Source organism: Pogona vitticeps, chromosome 4, assembly GCF_051106095.1.
Source record: "Pogona vitticeps strain Pit_001003342236 chromosome 4, PviZW2.1, whole genome shotgun sequence".
In the NCBI taxonomy this organism is placed as follows: domain Eukaryota; kingdom Metazoa; phylum Chordata; class Lepidosauria; order Squamata; family Agamidae; genus Pogona; species Pogona vitticeps.
The window spans coordinates 24040408-24063486 of record NC_135786.1 but is presented as its reverse complement, the minus strand read 5'-3'; the positions used below and the strand labels follow the sequence as shown (position 1 = coordinate 24063486).

At 40.2% G+C, this 23079-nt stretch overlaps 1 protein-coding gene across 6 annotated transcripts in view; it reads left to right on the top strand.

The window, feature by feature from the left end:
• EYA2 (EYA transcriptional coactivator and phosphatase 2) overlaps window positions 1–23079 on the top strand; it is a 178787-nt gene that overhangs the window by 70626 nt on the left and 85082 nt on the right. For all 6 annotated transcript variants that reach the window (XM_020779433.3, XM_020779435.3, XM_020779434.3 and 3 more), the window contains exons 2-4: window positions 3326–3444; window positions 13092–13140; window positions 14934–15076. In XM_020779433.3, the coding sequence (XP_020635092.3) occupies window positions 3336–3444; window positions 13092–13140; window positions 14934–15076 (301 nt within the window). In that variant the 5' untranslated portion in view covers window positions 3326–3335. The remainder of the gene's footprint in view (window positions 1–3325; window positions 3445–13091; window positions 13141–14933; window positions 15077–23079) is intronic.

Sequence of the window (23079 nt, the reverse complement as noted above, 5' to 3'; positions counted from 1 at the left end):
AGCTAATGTGTTTGTTAGACTGTTAAGGGGCCATAAGGGTATGTATGTATATACTTTAAAAAATGGAGAGTTTTATCAGCTTGTCTGAAATAGGAAGCACAAAACATGAAGGTACCACTCCCAAGCAAAGTACATAGTAATTTATTTCCTGCCCTGTATTCTCCATAGTTGATGTGGTACCATCTGTTACCTTTATGCTTCTGAATCTTAGATCTTTATCTCTGACTATAGGTAGTTGTCCGCAGCTTAGGTAGCTGAACAAAAGCATGCAGGAATAAACAGAAAGGTGAGCTGGTTCAGGCCCCAGCTTGGAACCTGCCATATGCTTTTAATCCGTTAGCAGCCCTGGAAGCCTTTTGAAGTCACTCCCCTCCTCTCTCCCGCTTCTCCTACTGCCCAGCTGTCATCTCCTAAGTTCTGCTCCCTGACACTGCTGTGGAGCACTTTTCTAAAAGCACAGTCATGCTTTTGGCTTAATGCTGTAGCCCCAGGGGATGTGGAGTGAAGACAGGACTAACAAATGGTGCAATCTGCTGTATACAGCTGTGAAAAGGAAAGTGGGGGTTGAGGGTAGGCAGTGCACTTCTAGATCTTTTCCTGTGAAGCTTGTATCAGGCTCGTCTGCAATGGGCTCGGGTGTATCTGACAATGCAAAGAGGTCCGTGATAGAATTCATTTATGTTATTCCTATGGGTACCATTACTGCAAGGTCCCATTTGGGGAAAAAGAGAATGAAATGTAGTCCAGTCTTCATTTGAGCCAGCCATTAAGCCTGCTTTGAATGACAGGTCTCAGCCTAAAAAATATGGAGTGACTCTGAGCGCATGCAGAATGGCTCTCTACTGAAAATGTACAAAAATGGAGGTTGGGTGGGCAGAGTTTCTAAAACTTCACTTAATGTCTACCAGGCATACGTAATATTCTGCACTTTCTTTTACTTGAAGTACATCCCAGACTCCATTTGCACATAAAATCTTGCCTGCTCTTTTTGTTCTGTGGCACTGATTAAAACCACAGCTCTTGTGCAGTGGCAAATCTGTCAGGCACCCCTCCCATTTTCCACGTGCATAGTAAGATGAGCACAAGTGCTTCAGGCAGAGGTCTTGTACAGAAAAAATCTCCAAAGCAATCAAGAAAAAAAAAGATTCTAGCCATACAAGGGACGTGGTGGCCCTGTGGGCTAAACCGCAGAAGCCTGTGCTGCAGGGTCAGAAGACCAGCAGTCATAAGATCGAATCCACGCAACGGAGTGAGCTCCCGTCACTTGTCCCAGCTCCTGCCAACCTAGCGGTTCGAAAGCATGCAAATGCAAATAGATAAATAGGGACCACCTCGGTGGGAAGGTAACAGCGTTACGTGTCTAAGTCGCCCTGGCCATGTGACCACGGAAGATTGTCTTCGGACAAAACGCTGGCTCTATGGCTTGGAAACGGGGATGGGCACTGCCCCCTAGAGTCGAAAACGACTGGACAAAAATTGTCAAGGGGAACCTTTACCTAGCCATACAACAGACGAATGTTCATCCCAATAAGACTGGACAGGCATAAACAAGCAGTATGATGGGTTTTGACTCACCTGTGGTGGGCAGGAAAGGTGGTAACTCTCCTCCTCCACCAACATACACCTTCACCATGCTGTAGATCTGCCCTGTATAAGTGCATTTAAATTTCATTCTAACACATTTAACTTACTAATTTAAATACATCCCTATGCATTTAACACTACATAATCAATAAGACTTCAAGATAGATATGACGTTCAAAGCTACAGAATAAGACAACATTGCAAGGCTACAGCAGAAATGAGAAAGACAGTCTTGCATTTAGGTTCCATAAGTTTCTGGAACTGTGATAAATATCATCAACCCTTAAAATTTAATGGAATTTTTTACACTGTCTTGCAGGAAGTATATTGTTGCTCCTGTCTGTTGTCATTGGAAAATCCTTCATTTCATACTAAATCACCAGCAAGGAGAGGTAGCAGCCGGTTTCCCCAATTTAATAATTCATTGAGTATCTTCATTAAAGCTTTGAGAAAGATACTTCTATGACTAGTATAACATTTTGAAAATGGACTGTATTCATGAGCTGCATTTATAGACTCATAATTAAGAGTTACTGTGCTATAATGGCTAAAATCCTGTAGTAAATCACAACTACAGTCCTGTATTTGAATAAATGGAACTTACATAGGAGTTGACACCAAATTCCCCCAACTCAATGTACCTACTCCAGTTTCCACTTACTACTGGTTTTTGTGCTAGTGAAAGCTATGCTGGGTAACTAAAATGAATAAATGAATTCAACGTTCATAGATTTTGCAGATTTCTCAGCAACATCTTCCCATTTGCAAAACTTCCATTTCATGAAATTATTCCTACTAGTGGTCCCCAAAACCTCCTTGGGGGTGTGTGTTTCTGGTTAATATCTGGATTTCATTTGAAAAGATGCTAAAGAACTAATTCAAATATTTTATAATTTAGAGAGAGGAACCAGTATTTATGGCCATGAACATTCTGGAAACCTACTTAGAAAACTAGTGTGATACCATGGCCCCATCCTCAGGATCCACCTGTAAATAAATCTGGTTGTTGATGACACATTTTGTGTATTTGATAGCTTCAGATGAAAACTTGGGTTAGGCTTATATAAGGATGCCAAATCAGACATGTGTAGAAATCTGTTCTTTGTGATTTTCTCTCAAGTGACCTGACTGCAGAAATTTCAGGTTTTTTAATACAGTAGTAAATATTCAAGGCATGCACTCCTACAAAAAAGTTGAACCTGCTGAAATCTTGTTGATTTCAGTGATAATTAAGCAGGATTGATGTTTTTAGGATTAAAATGGACTGATCCTTACAAACAGCTTTTTCCTTTTAAATGTTGCATAATTCCGTAATACTATCATGTGCTTCCTGCCTGCATTTTTGCACCAGACATTTCCATAGCTCACAGCTTTTTTAGTGCTATTGTGTGTGTACAGGAAGGTGATGGTAGAATAGTAATATATGCTGCATGCTCCTCGTGGCAGTTTTTTCAAAGTACACAAATGTAATCTTCTGATGGCAAAATCCGAGATAAGTGGGAAAACATTTAATCATATGGGTATAATCTCCTAGGGAAGTTAATGCTTGATTTTTAATTCAACATTTGCTGAAAACTTTTTTTCATGAATGTTGTTTATGTTGAATTTATATGAAGCCAGGGTTTAGGTAATCAGCTTTAATATTTGTACTCCTAGGGAGAAAAAGTGGAATCATTAGCAAGTGTGCATAATTAATGAATAAATTATCTGGGTCCCCCCTCCCCTTTTTGTGTTCCTCCAGGTATAAGGAAATGCTAGATCTAGTGACATCACCCAGCTTGACTGTAAATAGAGAACACCCTGATATTCTGAAGCTTAACCTTTCTAACACCTATGCCACAGTTCCAGATGACATAGAAGGTAAGCCAACAATTCTTATTCATGGTTTATTACTGTTAGATACCTCCCCATGATAGTATATGTGGAGGAGGTAGGAGGACCGTGAATGCATGGGGCCATGGTTGTACAAATTAGGTGGTAATATTTTTCTCTGAAATGTTTCAGACAATCATCATAATCTCCTTTTGGATGAATTGGTATTTCCTTGATTACTTCCAACTCTGTTGTCTCAATTTTGCACGAAGATTATATTTGGAAGGTTCCATACCTTGTTGATGTAATGTAAGCTTCGCATGCAAAAGACTCCAAGGTCAATTTTCTCCTTCCTTTCCATGTTTCCTTTTCAAAGAACACCAGGTTTGCAGGAGGAAACTCTGCCTGAGATATACGTAGTGGTGATGAATATCACACAGTGAGCTGAAATAGTTTTCACTCCTACTTTTGCTTGCTTGTGCCTTTTTGAGGCACACAGAAGGAAGAAGTCAGGAGATGGCTGAAGGAAGGTTTTTAAAGTCAGAGTCATCAGTTTTAGCAAATCTGATATGAGCAGCCAGTGACCTCCCTTGAGGGAGCTTTCCTAGCTCTATGTGCAAGATGTGGACATGACTCAACTTCCCTAATCATGAAATGACTTGCTGTTGTTTTCTCTCTCAGCTGGCCTGCTTGGCATCCTTCATGTCAGTGTTAGCTCTTAGATTCATTTATATTTTACGACTGAACTAGAAATGGAAACAGGAATGGGCTTGAGTCCTGAATTTTCTGATTCAGGTCCTAAACTACTATATATGCTCCAACTGCTTAGAAGAGATAATGTCACTTTTACTGTGAGGGCACAGTACTGCTGCCTTTTTAAAAATGTTGATTTTGATTCCAACACATTGAAATTTTACTTGTTACAGTTTCCGTATCATAGGTTTCTAGATGTACAGTCTCTAAGGGCATGTCTGGATGAGGGAACCTGGAACAGTCTACATAGTTTACACTTTAAAAGTTCTTATCTTTAGTGTCATCTATTTTATCTCTCATGGGACCAGTCCTTCCATTGACACTAATCACCTTTTTTTCTCCTGGGAAGGGTTGAGACAGGTCTTTGAATTGCCCCAATTTGTCCCTCTTTCATTTAATGACACTCCCTTTCCCATCTTTTCCCATGGCTATCATTCAGTGGGCCACAGTGACTTTCCTTTTGTTGTTGTTAAATCAAGTAAGTGACATAGCAAAACAGGAATACATCTACATGGCATGGTAGATAATACTGCCAGTGTACAGTATCTTATTTATCTCAAATAGTCCTGCATCCGTAGGAAAATTTTAAAAATGTAAATGGTACAGTGGATGAAAATAAATAGAGGATGAAGTTCTCTGTTATCCTTTTCAGCGACACAGCCCACTAAATATGTCACAGGGTGGTTGTCTCAGATAACACTGCCCACAGCTCTATTTTGGCGTGGACTAACCCTCCGCATGGACTAGAGAACAGGCTAATTAGGAGCATTCTGAATCGAAGCAAAAGAGCTATAGCCCTACTGCTCTCCAAATAGCAAGCTATTCTGCCAGTGCAAATGTCCCCCAAGTTGTGAGTGTGCATCTTGACTATAATGGATGTGCATACAGATGGATACAGCATACCACTGCATTGCTTTGCTACCACACCGCCAATTAACTGCCTTTCTAGTTTGTATAATGTTGCTGAAATGTGTTTGAATTTAAACTGGCCTGGCACATACAGCCAGATGCCCAGGAAGGCTAAACATCCATGTACCATGTCACAGTCTATAGTCGGGACTGGATCACAGGATGCTCAAGCAGTGATCTTTAGAATGATGTGTCATACTCTCTGAAATGACGGAGGATACACAAATGTGCTAGTATGAAGTGCTGGAGAGTGTGCCCTTGAAATAACCAAGAAGCAGATGCTGACCCTTTATTGTCTTTGCTGAGCACTGAGTTTGTTCTTTCTGTCTTACTCATATGCTCTAAAGCACATGCATGTATGTAGATGCAAAACGGTATCTCACTGCCTCACAACTGTTCGTGCCTGTTTGTTGAAATGCTGGAGAAAGTGTTCAGATTCTAGCCATTCTCTCATATACTAAGTGCCCTTTATGAAAAGATTAGAAAGGAGATTCTGATACTTATGCTGAACATTTGTCTCTCTCTCTCTCACTCAGCCCTCACCCCCCCCCTCTCTCTCTCTCTCTCACACACACACACACACACACACACACACACACACACACACACACACACACACACACATGCTCAGACTCTTCCAATTTTGTGGTCTGAAGTTCATGCTTGGCAGGTACTAAGAACACATTCTTTTGGTAGCTGAGGTTAGGGTATGGAAATTTATCTGCTTTCCCCCAAGTCCCTTCTTCTGCCTTCATTTTTATGGTAAGAAACAGAATGGGGGCAGGGCAAGGAGAAGTAATGCTTAAATCTGTTTTTAAAATTATTGGCAAATGATGCTGCAAAACTTGTTTTTGCTAGTACAATCCCAGCTATTGTTTGCTGTGGTTGGGGCCCCAGCAATTTTTTCGTGTTGAAGCTGAGCAGGCAGAAGGCACCAACTTATTTAACACTAGGGATTAACCCTTTACTTGCCATATCACTAATGCTCTCAGAAGGCATTTTTTTACTTAATACAGACCATGGGCAGAATTCTTCTTGTGCTGAGAGTACCATTGAGCAGATGGAATCTGTGATGTGCTGGTATGTCATCCAGCAAACATTCTCTGCTACTTATATGTGAGTTGGAGACACCCTAAGATTTGGTGTCTGAAAAGAGAATGCAACTGTATTCCTTTTTAATGTCTATATCCATAACTATATATTGTTTGTATATGCTGTTGGCCATGAACTGAAGCTGCAGATCATCAATATAGCAATAAGATTTTTTTAAAAATCTATTTAAATATATACAGTACAACATTATTAGATAAAAGTGGCTCAGAGCAGCTGATACATTTTGAAAACAATGAAACAATAAAACAATTGTCATTTATATTAAAACAGAATGAAACAGGAGGAGCAGAGAATGACAAAAAAGTCAGCTTAAAGCAATACAGAAACTACAGAATTAAAAGTCATGGATGCATAAAATTGTTTATTTGGCACTGGTAAAACAATCAGACCCCAATCTAGAAAGGTCTTCCTAGAGAGCAATATAGCACAAAATTACCACCAACCAAAACTGAGTCTATCATACTTTCTCATACTCATAATGAGAAGGCAAGATTCACTGGAAAAGACCATAATGCTGGAAAAAGTTGGAGACAGTGGGAAAAGAAGACAAAATAGGAGATGTAAGAGAAGCTAAAGCTTTGAATTAAGAGGTGAGCAGGGCTGTTGATGATAGAACATTTTGGAAATTACTCATTCGTGTGGTCACTGTAGGTTTGAGGTGACTTGAAAGCATGTAACAACAGCATCATAGATGAATGTCTGTATGTGGAATGAATATTCTCAGATTAACGTTATTGCAATGGTAGAATATTAATTTGTAGATCAAGTATCTCAGATTTGCAAGAATCGTGTGAATGGATGGTTGCTTAGAGGGGAGAACTTACTCCACCAAATAATATTTTTCAGCAGTGATTTGTTTTTGAAGTAGGGAAACAAACTAAATGGTCTTTAAAAAAAAGTTTAAGATAATATTAGTTGGGAATCTGGGATCATGGAGAGAGTTTGGCTGAAACAAACACAAAAGAAAAGAACAATAATCATCCGAACACAAACTACTATATCCTCCTTATATTCTCTATTCTTGTACGCTAACATTCTTTACATTTCCCTTCTACCCTGTGCCACCCTTCCCTTCGGGACTAGGTTCCAATATTTTCACTTTACAATTCATGCCACCCCGTATGTCTCCAGAAATATATTGATTCTTCTTTTGGTGTATACCCCTTCCCTGTAATCAGAACATATTCCAGAAATGGATTACATATTTTTCTAAAATCATTATTTTTTATCTTATTTCTTCTGATTTTTATATTGCAAGTCAACTTATCATTAAATGCCATATACTACATTTCTCTACCATTCTTCCATATTGATTTAATTATCTTTTTCCCAATTCTTTGCAATTATTAACCATGCCATAGTTACCATTATGGTAATTAACTCCTTTTCCCCTCTTTATTAGTTTATCATTAACAATATTCAATAAAGCAACCATAGGATACAATTGTATGTCAATTCCTATTAAATCTCTTATTCATTAAAAACCAAAGTCCATTTTTTCCTTCTAATTTCACAAAAACACCACATATGCATGTATGCTTCTTTGTCTTTCTTACATCTCCAACACAGAGGTGATAAAAAATTGTTTATTATATTTAATTTGACAGGTGTTAAATACTGTTTCTGTATTACCTTATAACATTTTGATGCTGATGGACGTATTTTTCAGTATTCTTTTATTCCATATCTTTCCCCATTCTCCTCTTTTGATTTCTTTACCCACATCCTCCTGCCACAACTCTTTTATCATAGGTGTTTCATATTCTGCCTCTATCAGTTTTTAAATATATTTTGCTTACAATGCCTTTCTTATTTTTTATTATATCCCTTTTCTGTCTATTTTTTTATATATTCCTCAAACTTTGTCAATCTTCTTGCCTTTCCTTCCTTCCTTTTCCGTCTGTTGTCCATTTTTCTTGTTGGAGTATGTATAAATCTGAGATCTTCTCTTCTTCCAACATTTCTCTTATTTGAAAGAACACCTGCTCCCAATGAGATCTGCCCAACCTACTCAGTCTTCTCAGGTGGGGCAGTTGAAATTATTGAGCCCAAGAAAGGCCCAGAAAGAGAAGATTAGAAACTGTGCCTTCTCACCGGTCACCCCTCATCTCTGGAACAACCTCCCACCTGAAATCCGCCTAGCCCCTTCACTGGAATCCTCAGGAATCCCTTGGAATTAATCGATTATATGCTTTTGTGAATAGATATTAGAATCAATTTTCTATCAAAAGGCTTCCTTATACTGTAATCACATTTTACCAAAAGTTCTATACTTACTCTAGCATGATCTGATATATGTATAACATTGTTTTAAAAAAAGCATGAAGTAAAAACTAAACAGAATAATTACTGTCAGTCAATCCATCTCACATTAGTCTTCCTCTTCTCCTACTATCTGCCACTTTTCTTAGCCTTTTTTTATCCCCCCCGCCAGCCCCCCCCCCCCCGCTTTGTCTTCTCATTATGTGCCCAAAGTATAATAGCTTCAGGTCAGTCATTTTAGTTTCTAGAGAGTGTTCAGGCTTGATGTGCTCCAGAACTCACATATTCATCTTTCTGATACTCCATGGTGTCCAGAAAGCTCTCCTCTAATACCACATCTTGAATGAATCCATTTTTATCCCTATTGGCTTTCTTCATTGTCCAGCTTTCATACATATATATAGTAATCAAGAATTATATGTGGATGATCTTGGTTCTGGTTTCCAGTGACACATCATTCATTTTAAGGATGTTCTTTCACAGCCGCTCATCCAATCCCAGTTTTCTTCTGATATTCTGGCTGCAGTCTCCACTTGGATTGCTGACTGACACAGAATATAGAAACTGTAAAATAGTTTTGATGTATTTCTTGTCAGCATTACAGTCACACAATTGTTCTGTAGCCGTATTTGTTTTCTCATTGGCCAATTAATTCTGCTTTTTTTTCTTCTTTTCCCTCACTAGTCATTTCAAAACATTGTTCTTTTCTTCTAGTAGTAATATGCCATCTGAATATCTTGAAGTACTATGTTTCTTCCACCAATTTTCTCTCATTTTTCTCCATGTAAATATAATCTAGTTCTTCATATGATATTCTCTGGATATAGACTGAACAAAGAGGGAGATTGAAATTAGAAGTCATTTGGCAAGTGGAAACCATTCTGCTTCTCCATAGTCTGTCCCAATAAAAGCCTCTTTGCCAGAATATGGTACACAGCAAGATAAATAGTGTTGCAAACCCATGTTTTTTTGGAGTGATGCACAGCTTTTCTGGTGTCCAGTCAAATGTTCTGCTATATTTTACAAAACACAAAGTGATTCCCCCCCCCAATTCTTTGTTATGCTCAGGGCTTGAAAAATGCACTCATCCACTTGTCTGTGACGAGTGAAAAATGCTGCTTGATGAGTCACAGCTCCCTCCCTGTTTGCCTCCTTCCCCTCCGCCTTTCTCTCTCTCTCTCTAATCCTGCAACCCCCTCCCATTGCAAAAGGAAAACTGCCCTCTTCTCTAGAAGAGAGTTTGAGTGGTACGTAGAGATATACAGTAGCTCTGCAGGGGAATGTAGAGTACTCTCATGCTGGAGAATATGGAGATTCCCTGCTCCCAATTTCAACCGAACAAGGACACATCCTGGAGTGGGAGGGAACCGTGACTCCTTAAGAGGCCAGGCGATTTTGCTTTCAGTTTTATTTTTGCTGCAGACGTTCAAAAGAAAGGCATTCAAAATACAAGCTTCATGACCCCACAGGTAATAAAGCAACCCAAGTCTGAGGGTATAAATCAGTGATTCCCAATCCCAATAAATTGCAAGGCTATAGTCCGGTCATGCTGACAGATGAAATTTTTGACTGGGGTGACATTCTAAAAATTTCCAAGCCCTGGCTATGCTCTAGTAGTCAGTTTATATTTGCAATATAATCTCTTGTCGTTAATGCACGTTATGGCAGCTCCTTCCTTGGAGGGACTGGAATGTTATTGAATACAGTGGGGTCTCGACCTATGGAACTAATCCGTATTGGAACGGAGTCCGTAGGTCGAAAAGTACACAGGTTGAAAATGCATTCTCCATAGGAATGCATTGAAAACCATTTAATCTGCAACCCGCCCAAGAAACAGACCCCCCCACACACATAAAATTAAAATAAAATGTTAAAAATAAAACCTTATCTTTCTGAAGCCTTCCAGGGGTCCCCCACTGCTGCCATCACAGCTGCTGGAGGACTCCAAGGGCTTCGGCGCCGCTGCCTGAGGCCTCTCGGAGCTCCCCCGCCATCACTGCTTCTGCAGGATTCCGAGGGCTCTGGCACCGCTGCCAGAGGCCTCTCAGACCTCCCCCACTGCCACCATCGCTGCTGCTGGAGGACTCCGAGGGCTTCGGCGCAGCTGCTGGAGGCCTCTCGGAGTCCCCCCCCCCGGATGCAGGCTTTCCCAGGGTGGACGGGCCTACCAAGGGAGGGCTTCCCCCGGTAGGCCCAGTCTACTGCCTGGGAATGCCTGGTAGACCAGGCCTACCAGGGGAAGCCCTCCCCTGGTAGGCCCGGTCCACCCTGGGAAAGCCTGCGTCAGCGGGGGGGGGACCTCCGGAGGCCTTCCCCGCCGCCATGGGAGGCCTCTTGGAGGCACTATTGGCAGCGGGGGGGACCTCCACGAGGCGTCCCATGGCAGCAGGGAAGGCATCTGGAGGTCCTCCGCTGCCGCCGCTGCTGCTGGGAGCCTTCGGATGTCTCAAAGGGCTTTCCTCCCGACATCGGAGGAAGCCGTTTGAGACCTCTGAAAGCAAAAAGGCAGGGAGAAAGGGCGGGAAATTCAAATTTCCCGCCCTTTCTCCCTGCCTTTTTGCTTTCGGAGGTCTCAAACGGCTTCCTCTGATGTCGGGTGGAAAGTCCTTTGAGAGCTGTGAAGGCTCCCAGCAGCGGTGGCGGGGAACCTCTGGATGCCTTCCAAGGCTTCTCTGGAAGGCATCCGGAGGTCCCCCCCCGCCTCTGCCACTGCTGCTGGGAGCCACGCCGTGCCGGGCGATCCCAGCCATGTTCGGATTCCTGGACGGTCCAGGAGTCCGAGCATGGCTGGGACTGCCCAGCGCGGTGCGGCTCCCAGCAGCAGCGGCAGGGGACCTCCGGATGCCTTCCAGAGAAGCCCTGGAAGGCATCCGGAGGTCTCCCACCACCACCGATGGCGGCGTTGGGGGTCCTCTGAGATGCCTCCCATGGCGGCGGGGCAGCCCTGGAAGGTATCTGGAGGTATGACCTACGGCCTATGGACTGGAAGGGGGAGGCGGGGAAAGCGCCAAATTTGAATGAAACTTTGCGGCCGGAGAAGTCCGTAGATCGAAAAGTACGTAAGTGGAGCCGACTGTAAATCAAGACTCCACTGTATTTATAATCTATGGGCCAATTTTAGTTTTCGTATTTGTTGGCACATTCTTGCTAGGGTTTTTATACAATCATTTGGTGTAGCTCAAAATAATTTAATAGCTGCGGAAACTACAGGTGGTGCAGAATGCGGCGGCCAGATTACTTAGTGGAGTGAGGAAATTCCAACATATCTCACCCACTCTGGCCGCATTGCATTGGCTGCCCATACGATTCTGCATCGACTTCAAAGTGCTGTCGCTTACGTACAAAGCCCTAAACGGTTTAGGGCCTCGATATCTGGCGGAACACCTACTCCCACCAAGTTCTACCCGTGTCACTCGTGCGAGCCAGGAGGTGAAGTTGAGGAGCCTAATGCCGAGGGAGGCCCGGAAGGAGAAGACAAGAAATCGGGCCTTCTCGGCGGTGGCTCCACGCCTCTGGAACAATCTCCCTCCTGAGATTCGCGGGTCTCCCTCACTGGGTATCTTTAAGAAACAGTTGAAGACATGGATGTTTGGGCAGGCCTTTCCATCATATTCCTCTTGACCTCCTTCTTCCCTCTTTACTATTTCTGTTTTGCACTCTATGTAATGTATTATAGTGCTTTTACTGATTAGAATTGTTTATTTATATTGTTACTGTATTTTATTGTTGTTAGCCGCCTAGAGTGGTCCTCACCGACCAGATAGGCGGGGTATAAATTAAATAATAATAATAATAATAATAATAATAATAATAATAATAATAATAATAATAATAATAATAATAATAATAATAATAATAATAATAATAATAATAATAATAATAATAATAATAATAATAATAATAATAATAATAGTTACCCCATTTATTCCTGAGGATTTATTTCTTCCGATTGTTTTGAAAGAAGCTGTAATTTAACTTTCTAATGTTGCAGATTCTTTATCATAGGTTTCTTTTTCAAAGGAATCCCCCACTCTTGCATCTCTTTTCTATAGTTCTTCAGTATGTTGATGCTGTTGTCTTAAAATAGGGAAATTGTTTTAAATTAGATATTAAATTAGATTTGGGTGATTAAAGGATTTTAAATAAACAGTCAGCCAAATTGTGTTATCATGAGGATAGAGTGGGGCAGGCTGGCTGAAATTCACCCTCATGTGATCGAGGAACCTGAGATCTGTGTGATGTCTGAATTGACAAACTATGATTTGCATCTGATTATTAAAGCAAAATGCTGATTTAATAATTTTTTCTTGTAACATATTTGTTCTTATGGAATTATCTCTTCTTTTCCTTTTATGTTTGTTTTATTTCTTTGCAGTAATTGCTATAATAATTATCTTGTCTTACATTAAAGTTGCTGGCAGAGTTGCATTTCAAGTTCTGATCGTATTTCTGTTATATTTTTAGTTTGCTTTTCAAGGTTTCATCACTCATCCAACTAAGCTTTTATTTCCTTCCAATTCTAAGATAAATCTTTTTTCCCTGATAATACAAATTGTTCTGCACTTCAGATTCTTTTACACTTTAATTACATACAGATCTTCAAGAATAATTGACAGATTATAATTGGTGTTGTTCATTGTGCTAATTTTGTTTTGTAGGCACCAGCAAAGCTGCACATCATTGTTCTCTTCATCTCTACAGTACAAAGTAAGAGTTCCTTGTTGAATCTGTAGTTGCTTACAGAATAAATGCTCTGTTTCTAGAACCGTAGTTTCTTAAGAAAAAGACATTGTAGGCTTTAGTCCAAAGTGCACTTAACTGAGAGAATGTTTCCTTCAAATGAGTTAATAGACATGTTGAATCAGTTAGTCAAGTGTGTAACTGACCAATCAGTTACATCTAAATATATTTGAATACAGATGATTCTGAAAGGAATAGGTTTTTTAAAAGCCTAATCATCATGGCCCATAGTAGCTTAACAGAACATTGCTGCTTCTTTTTTGCAACAGAAGAAATATCTCTAAGATGAAACCAGACATCACCAACCATTTTGATATGCATTTATGTTTAAGCTAGTTCAGTTGTTAAAACAAAATTCTGCTAAATAATCAAAGATATCAATCTGGGCGATTTAAAATAAACAGTCAACCAAATGTTGCTAAGCTAATTATTATTAGCAGAGCAACTGAAATCATTGTTATTATCTGTAGAATGTTTGTTGAATGTCAAATGGATATTGACTCAAAAGAAACACTGGGAGTTGGGTGGGGCAGCCTGGTTGAAATTCACCAGACAGTGATTGAAGAACCCTAGATCTGTGTGATGTCTGAATTAACAAACCATGATATGCAATTGATCACTGATCATTAAAGCAAAATGCTGTTTTAAAATTGTTTTGGAACACATAGTTTATTGTGTCACCTGGCACCGTGTTTAAATTGATATGTTAGTTCTTTGTCTCCAGAGACTGCTGTATTACAGAAACATAAGTGAATTTAAAACTTTAGATGTTAAGAGAACAAAAGAGGACAACTAAATTTAAACAAGGGTTTGCCTGGTGTGCTTGGAAGTTGAAACCACAGCATATATTCATTGTTTGGCATCATGTCTGAAGTGAGCCATTGTTTTTCTGTCTAATAGACCATTAATTGACTTTAGATGCCATCACCAGCAATTGAACATGGATTATTCAGTCGTTTTTTTTTAAAATGATTACAGATAATGTCTATATGCAGCCATAGGAAGAAATCAGCTTTGGTTTTTTACCATTTGTACAGTTCTACTGTGCATATTACTATCTCACCCTTTTAGTGCTCAAGTACAGAAATGCCATGTAGTTATTAAATGTACATTTATGACCTTGGGTCTAAGTTGGGTCCATGTGTATACAGTTGTGCCCTGCTTAACGATTTCCTTGCTTAACGAGGAAATCGCTTTACAACGATGGTCTAAATGGGGGAGTTTCGCTTAGTGATGATCGGTTCCCTGCTTCGGGAACCGATTTTCGCTTTACAATGATCAAAAACAGCTGATCGTCGGGTTTCAAAATGGCCACCGGCTGAAGAAAATGCCCCCCTGCTGTGCTTAGGGACGGATTCCTCGCTGCACAGGCATGGAAAATGGCCGCCCCTATGGAGGATCTTTGCTGGATGGTGAGTTTTCAGCCCATTGGAACGCATTAACCGGGTTTTAATGCGTTTCACTGGGCTTTTTTATTTCGTTTGACAATGTTTTTGCTCTACAGCGATTTCGCTGGAACGAATTAACATCGTCAAGTGAGGCACCACTGTATAATTATTTTGACTGGGTAAAATTCTGACTAGTGTTACAGTCAGATACTGCAATTCTATGGAATTCTCAAAAAGTAGTAATTTGTGCTCATGGTTTAAAAGCATGGCTCACCAAAATAGTAGACATTATTAATTAAGATCATCAGGAGTTATTTTGGAAGTCATCTATTGTTTGCCTTAGAATTCTTTCTCTCTTTTTTTTCTTAATAGACATTATCCACATATAATAACCATCCCATCATTTCCAGCGATGGCCACATATGGACAGACTCAGTACAGTGCAGGAATCCAGCAATCTGCTGCTTATACTGCATATCCACCACCCGGGCAACCTTATGGAATACCTTCTTACAGTGAGTAATGTGGTAGCAGTTTGATTTTACTTGGCTCATTCTAGAGCAGGGCTGAAGAACCTCCAGAGATCTGAAGACTATACATAGCTTCCCCTGGACTTTGAAGGCCACACATTCTCTCCTGCATCCCACCTTTAAACCCTTTATTTTAAACTTTGGACACTCCCTCATACCCTCTAGTTGTTAAAAATAATATTAAAGAAGTTGATAAAAAATATTTGGAAGAGCAAGGGCACTGAGGGGTACAAAAACATGGAAGTGTTGCCTTCCATGACCCCAGAGGGCACAGTGACTTTGGATTCATTTATATTTTAAAAAATAATTACAAATGTGGATGAGCAGGGAGTGCAAGGGAGTACCGAGGGCAGTGGTTCTTGCTGTTTATGTACCATCAGGTTACTTTTAACATGAATAGCATTTTCAGGATGTGTGAGATTTCGAGTGGTTACCATTGACACCTTCCAGTGAATTTCCATGGCCAAGTGGGAGTTTGAACGTAGGTCTAATGAAGCAGTCCATCCATTACATCATATTGGCTTAGTCTCCACAAGTGTGAGGGGCCAAACTTGGGAGACACATGTGGGCTGCAGGCTGCACGTTGCCCACCTGTATCTAGTAGGTATCTTGTTTCATTTTACACAGAAATGTCTGTATGCAGAGGTAATCTTAAAATATATGGAAAGATGCAGCTGAGGAAAGGAAGACTAAGAAGATCAAAAGTTGTTAACTGTGTCCCTGTTCATGAAAGATGAAAGTCACTTGCAGAAAAACCTTACCAGATATTCAGTAATGGAACCCATATGTTATGCCTAAATATCAAATAATTATGTGTGTATTTGTAGAAATGATAGGAGTCTTTATGCACAGATGTGTCCATAAGTGGAAGGACATGGGCACAAAGTGCAATGATACTGTGATTTTGGCCTGTCTATAAGATACTCCTCCATGTATTCAGTATGTGCCTAGTGGAATCCATTTGAGTGGGAGAGAACAGTAACTAGTCGAGGGTTATAACTGTACCTTAGACTAGAAAGAAAGATCCAAAGCATCAGAGAAGCAAAGTGATGTCAGCAAGGAGTCTGCAGAAGATAAGAAGGCCTACATCACGGTCAAGTTACATGAGATGCTCAGCTCTATATTTAGAAGCAGAGCTCTTAAAAGTGGCAAAAGACATCTCAATATCTTAGTACAAACTTTTTCCACCATCACATTTTGCAAGCTAGCCTATTTTATGTGGTAGCTGGTCACAAGGCAGTAAACACAGGATTTTTTTTGTAAGACTGACTACTGAATCGATCTGTATGGTAAAGCACAGGTTAGGAATCTCCGCACTAGTCCCTTCATGATATGTCAGAATGCAGATCCCATAGTCTCCCAGACCAGTGGTTCTTAACCTTTGTTACTCGGATGCTTTTGAACTGCAACTCCCAGAAACCCCAGTCAGGACAGCTGGTGGTGAAGGCTTCTGGGAGTTGCAGTCCAAAACTCCTGAGTAACCCAAGGTTAAGAACCAGTGTCCCAGACAACCATTCATTCTCTGATGTATACTTGGTGAAATGCAATAACGTACATCTGCTGAAGAGTCATGACATGGTTGGCAAAGGAAGATCTTCAGTAATTAAAAACTTGCTCCTTCTGCCCCACAACTTTTCTAATCTCCATGTAATAATCCCTTGCATTGTATGGAAGCTGTGAGAGCCATGGGATGAAAGGAAGAGATCTTTAAATTACCAAAAAATCTCCCTCTGGTAGTAACATCACCTTGTGGCAACAATTTCCAGTAATTAAAGTCTTCCTTCTTTCATCTCATGACTCCCACAATTTCCACACAATGAAAGGGATTACACAGGAATCAGTAAACCCATGGAATAAAAATAAAGAATTTGAACTATCAACAATTTCTCCTTGCTGATGAAGTCATTGCTCTTCTACAGGTAGAAGAAATGTGGCAACATTTCAGACATGTTGTAGTAAGGTTGATAAAGAACAGATGGTTGTTTACAAAATTTTCTCTATTGTTTTCTACTGTTCAAGCTACTAAGAGCTCACAACACATTTACGCTTCAGCGTGTATAAATAGATACCATATTAGATGTATTTGAGAAATAGAGATCTTCTTTTGTTTTCTCATACTAGGCAAAGACAAAAGAAAAATAATAAAGACGAAAACGGTTGTTGTGGGTTTTTCGGGCTCTTTGGCCATGTTCTGAAGGTTGTTCTTCCCAGGAAGAACAACCTTCAGAACACGCCCAAAGAGCCCGAAAAACCCACAACAACCATTAGATCCCAGCCGTGAAAGCCTTCGCGAATACAAAGACGAAAACATTGTGGCAATGTTTTATGCTATATTTGACTGCTATATTTTAATGTGAGCTTTCATAGACAGGTCTACTTCCTCAGACATAAAACTTAGACTTAGTAGACCTACTTCAATGACTTTTGCTATGTATAATTTTGCAGCATGTGTTATAATAAAATATAATATAAAATATAATATGTGTTATAATAAAATAATAAAATAAAAATAAAATCATAGAAATGTCCTGAAAGTCTGAAATATTTCATGTAGAGCGGTGGTTGTATATCCCAGGTGTTCTCGGACTTTAACCGCCAGAAACTCTAGCTACCACAGCTGGCAGTGAAGGCTTCTAGGAATTGTATTCCAGGAAAACCTGGGTCACCCCAAATTGGGAACCAGTTCAGTAGAACTTTGCATAATTTAAAAGCAAGAATGTTAATACAGGGGCTGCAGAGGTAAAACAGAGAAGGGACCTGTAGTACTTCAAACATGTCACATGTCATAGCTTCTGCTGTTGATATAGCTTGTGGGGATTTTGCTGGCTTTTGCATGCAATGATCCAAGCAGAAAACCTTTGACAAGGCCAACATCAAGGTTTGGCATGGTTGGGCTTATATCAAGGACCTGAGCCTTGAAATGGAGCCCATTCATAGGGGATTGCTCCGGTTCTTCACTATTGCAGTCTTCTCATTTATCCAAGTTTTTCTATGATGCAAACAATGGTGTTAGAGTGAAAAATGAGCAGCAGGTGCCCCTGCCCACTTGCTTATTCTTTGGCTTTCTGCTTAGCAAGCAAACCTGTGGCAGACATTAAGAGGAAAAGAAGGAACAGCTGATCAGCAATACTGGTGAGAAAGTTATGGGAGTGGTGGTTTTTCTCCAAAAGAAAAGGTTCCCAAATTGTGTGCAGTGGAGTCCTGGGTCGTCACTAAACCCAGCCAGAGGCACCACAGCCAGTGACCTGTAAGTCAAGGGAGCCACAGATCAAAAAGGTTTGGGAACCACTGTCCAAGAGCCTTCCAAAACATAAAAGTAACATTGAGTCTTGGTTGGATGAGAACCCATTTGGTTACTGAGCTGGAAAATTGGCGAAAGTGCTAAGCATTTAAGTTTTTGTGTCTGCCACTGGACTGGTAATGAGGGTTACCAAATCGTAAGTCATCAAATCATTGCAGCAGTGCAGGGGGAAATGAAACGGCAGCATTTTGAGTGAGAATGTATGTGTGGTGTGTATTTGATATGCAGGCTGAATTTCTGTGCTGTGGTGATGGTGTAGCTTTAGCCATAGCTATTCACTTTTTAATCATTACTTCTTTTTGCTGCTGCTGTTTCTTTCCGGGGAATTACACTGTGTTACATGTGAGTAGGCAAATTTCTTTACCAGTGATTCTTCCTCCACAGTCCTGAAAGTGGTAGAAGCTTCATACAGATCAAGCAAATAGTCAAAATTCACATAAGACAGTATTTGCATGTGGCCCAGGTGTTGGGCCTTGTCCTATCTACCTTGTGTAAGTTGGGATCTGCAAAGGCCAGCTAAATTGACTGTGATAGTTTGTTTTAGCCTGAGATATATTGTTGTATGCCATGAAAAGAAGCAATACACATTATTCAGAAATTTGAAAAGTGCAATTCTATATTTCTTGATTCCTGAATTTGATCCTGAGGATCTAATCTAGACTGTATTTTTTTAACCAAGTCACTGGAAGATTTTGTAATGCTTCATACCTATCAGTGACTGCCACCAACATCTTACAACATTTTGGGGAGGATCATAATATTCTGAAAATTGAAGATAATGGCTGAAATGCAATAATAAGTCGCAACTAAAGTACACCTATTGAATCAGTGGAACTCACATTGGTTTTGACTCACCCAATCATTGATTGAATCGGCCTACTCTAGTTCGATTTCCTAATGGATTTCAGTCATACAGTGATTTCAAAAATGGTGTAAGGACCATGATGTGTTGTTCTTAGATGTTGGTGGTGTGATGCAGAAAACATGAAAAAATTATTTTTATTGAGTGTCTGTTCTAATCAGATTTGTGCTTGTATTCTGCATAACAAAACATTAACATTTAGTCTGAAGAGTGATTCGTAATCAGTCAAGGTTTGGTTATGCAAGAATGTTTTAGTCTTAATTCTTGGGGTCTACAATGACATACAGTACTCCTCATCTGGATGAACCCTTGAAATAATAGGGCTCCCATTCTAGTAAATCTATATGGGATTGCACTGCTTATATTGCCTATTGCACCTCAAGATTTATGATTTTAAGATTTTGATGCTGATCACTGTCCCAATCTTGAAAAACTTTAATTTGCACCTGATTGAGTAAAGAACCAAATGTATTTAACAGAATCTTATCAATTGCATGGCCATCTCTAGACAATGCACTCTGATTATATGATCCTCTCCATCAAGGCCGATGGAGAAACATGCAGATTCATTTTCTGGAGTCGCATTCGTGTGTTGGATCAGCTGGAATGAAGCCAAGACAAATGCTGAACAGTTGTCATCCTTAACAGCAGGTGAAAACCAGCCTTTTGGCTACTGGCTAGTCTCTTCAAGGCATACAAAAACTAGGCCCACATGGTGCTTATAAATCCTGTAGATTACCTATCTGCATCATTTGAACAATGGCTCCCACCACCACCACTGCCAACCCCTGTCAGCAATGCATATGATACTCTTAATTTTTGAAAAATCCCACTTGGCAGACAACCAAGTACAATAAAGTACTATTGTTTTTTTGGCTCAAAAATAAAACTATCCCAAGTTCCTAGACAAAACGGAGAACTATGTGGAAATTAACATGGTGCCAAGTTATTTCTCTGTCTGACAACAGGCTTCCCGAAAAAGCCTGTCACTGAAGATTAATCGTGATCAGGGCTGTAATGGGTTGAATGTTTGCATGCATGTTGCCGATCGTAATCAGAATACAAACTGTCATGTTATGAAAAGCAGTTTCTCTTAGCATACACCCACAACAGTCCAACTCAGTCAGCAACAATGGATTCTGACATAAAAGCATATCATCACTCATTGTTGTCCAAACAAATTGGTTTGTCTTTGGCACAAGATTTTGTTATCCGGTCACAAGATTTTGTTATCCAGTCAGTAATGCACTTCTGGGAATCTGAGCAAGTTGTTCTTAATGTTTAAATGTCCACGGAAAGTTTGGTTCTCGATTTGTGCAATGCCCCTATGCTCTTGTAAAGGTTTCCCCTCTGCCCCTGCTGCCACCAGGCAAAAGTTATTTTGTTTAACCAAAACTCTCAGACTCCCACAACTAGCTCACAAGTTGGTAGGAGATTCTGAGAGCAACATTCCAATTAGCCATTGATCGAGTTGTATGTTGACATGGCTACTGACCCTGCTGGCTGAAAGAGAGGGAGGGAGGCCATCTGAAAAAATGACTTCTCTGAGCTCTTTCTTTTCCATTGGCTCAGACCATTTTGTAGCTATTGATGGGATCTACTAGATGAAATGCTATTGGTGTAGCACAAGGCCCTTCCCTCTACCATGCAGGTGATACTGACTTGCCATAGTGGATAGAGTGAAGGTCTAGGACTCAGGAAACCTGGTTCTAATCCCCATAAGCCATGAAAACTCTTGACGGTTGCAGAGGCCTGGTAAAACTGCTTTTTGCACCTTACTTGCCTTGAAAATCCTGTTAGGTTCATTAATAAATAATAATCATGGGATTTCAATTTAGTTCTGACTTATGGAGCCCTTTTCATGATTTTGAAGGTATAGAACATTCAGAAGTGGTTTACCATTCCTTTCTTCTTGGGGGGGGGGCACCGTGGAATTGTACAGCTTGCCCAAGGCCACACAGGCTGGCTGTACTCCCAGGAGGCTCAGTGGCGTATTGAATTATGGCTCTGTATACAGATATCTAAACCACTGAGCTATCCAGCCAGCTATAAGCATAAAATGCAGCCATTTAATAAAACTTGGAGCTATTAGATTCAAGTCTTATATTGTGTCAAAATAAGCACTATGACTAATCACCCCATTATACAAGAAGTTGTTGAACTCTTGGGTGATAGCAGTTATGATTTATTGTTTCTGCTTTTTATTTTTATCAGAAGTGCAATTCATTGACCACCAGAGTAGTTTAGAGGTCTTTAGTCCTATTGGTATCCATAGGTATTTTATGCCGTTTTAAAAAATAATGGTAATTGGGCACTGTATCTTTGGCTACTGTATGTACTATGTTTTCTTTGTTTTGCTTTGTAAAATTAGTTCTTCCTGCTCTTTGTCTCCATAGTCATATGTATGATTGTGCTAACCTTTATGCCTTTCATTAATTTCACTGTTTTTGATGCAATACCATTTAAAATAAAATATGTAATAAATGTAATTGTTTATAAGACAAGTTATAACCTAACAGGCCATCTCAGTTTGTATGAAATGTAACAACATAAGTGTTGTCAGAAGAGCCAGTAGTGAACATCAGACTCGCCTGCTTCACTTCTCTTTACAGCTTTTGGAACACTAACAAGTAAGAGATATGAAGTGTCCAGTTTAAACAAGGAAGTTGTCCAAACTCAACAAAACAACGTTATATTTCAACTCTGCTTAGTGGAAATAAACTTCATAGACAGTACTTAGACATGGGTTTTCTTCTGTTAACCTTAATTACGATAGATCACAGTTTGTCAGTTCTGGGGAACACAGTTGTCTGGACTGATTAATTATTCAGTGATACAAAACCATTCAGTTATGTTAAGTTAAACATGTTACCCTGTTTTCCGGAAAATAAGCCGTAGTATGATTTTTCAAGATGCTTATAATATAAGCCCTATCCCAAAAATAAGTCCCAGTGAAGTGAAATCCCGCTCTCCACCATTGTGCAGCAACCAGAAGAAGATGACATGACTGTACAGTGGTGCCCCGCATAACGACAATAATGCGTTCCGTTAAAATCACTGTACAGCGAAATTGTTGTCATGCGAAAATAAAAACCCCATTAGAATGCATTGAAAACTGGTTAATGCATTCCAGTGGGGGAAATACCTGCTCATGCAGCGAAGATCCTCCATAGGGCGGCCATTTTGCGATCCCTGTCTTGCGGAAATAGGTCCGGAAAACACTGGGGAGCCATTTTGTGAACCGCTGATCAGCTGTTTTAAATCGTTGTCTTGTGAAGCAGGGATCTAATCGCCGTTAAACGAAAAAAAACCATAGGAAACATTGTTTTGCGATCGCTATAGCAATAGCAAAAAAGGCATCATCAAGCAATTTTGTTGTTTAACGGGGTAAGCGTCTAGCGGGGCACCACTACATTTTAATAAATGTAGATCGTTGTACATGAAAAAATAAAACATCCCCTGAAAATAAGCCCTAATGTGTTTTGGGGAGCAAAAATGAATATAAGACCCTGTCTTATTTTTTGGGGAAACATGGTAGTTTGTAGGAAAACATATTTTTTTATTTATTTAATCGATTTCTACCCCGCCCCTCTAGATAACGTCTACTCGGGGCGCCTATACAACATGTAGGCGGAAAACTCATGTTAGTCAACTTTGTGCTGCACAACTAGGATGCCATCATCAGCTGTGACTGCACTATGGTTTTTTTGTGGCAGTAAAAATGTGACAGGGCCCCTTCCCGGGTCATCATGGGGGCAGCCTTTGGAAGCTGAAGAACAGGAAAGGAAATTTAAAGGCAGAAAATTGCTACTGGTGGCCCTAGTA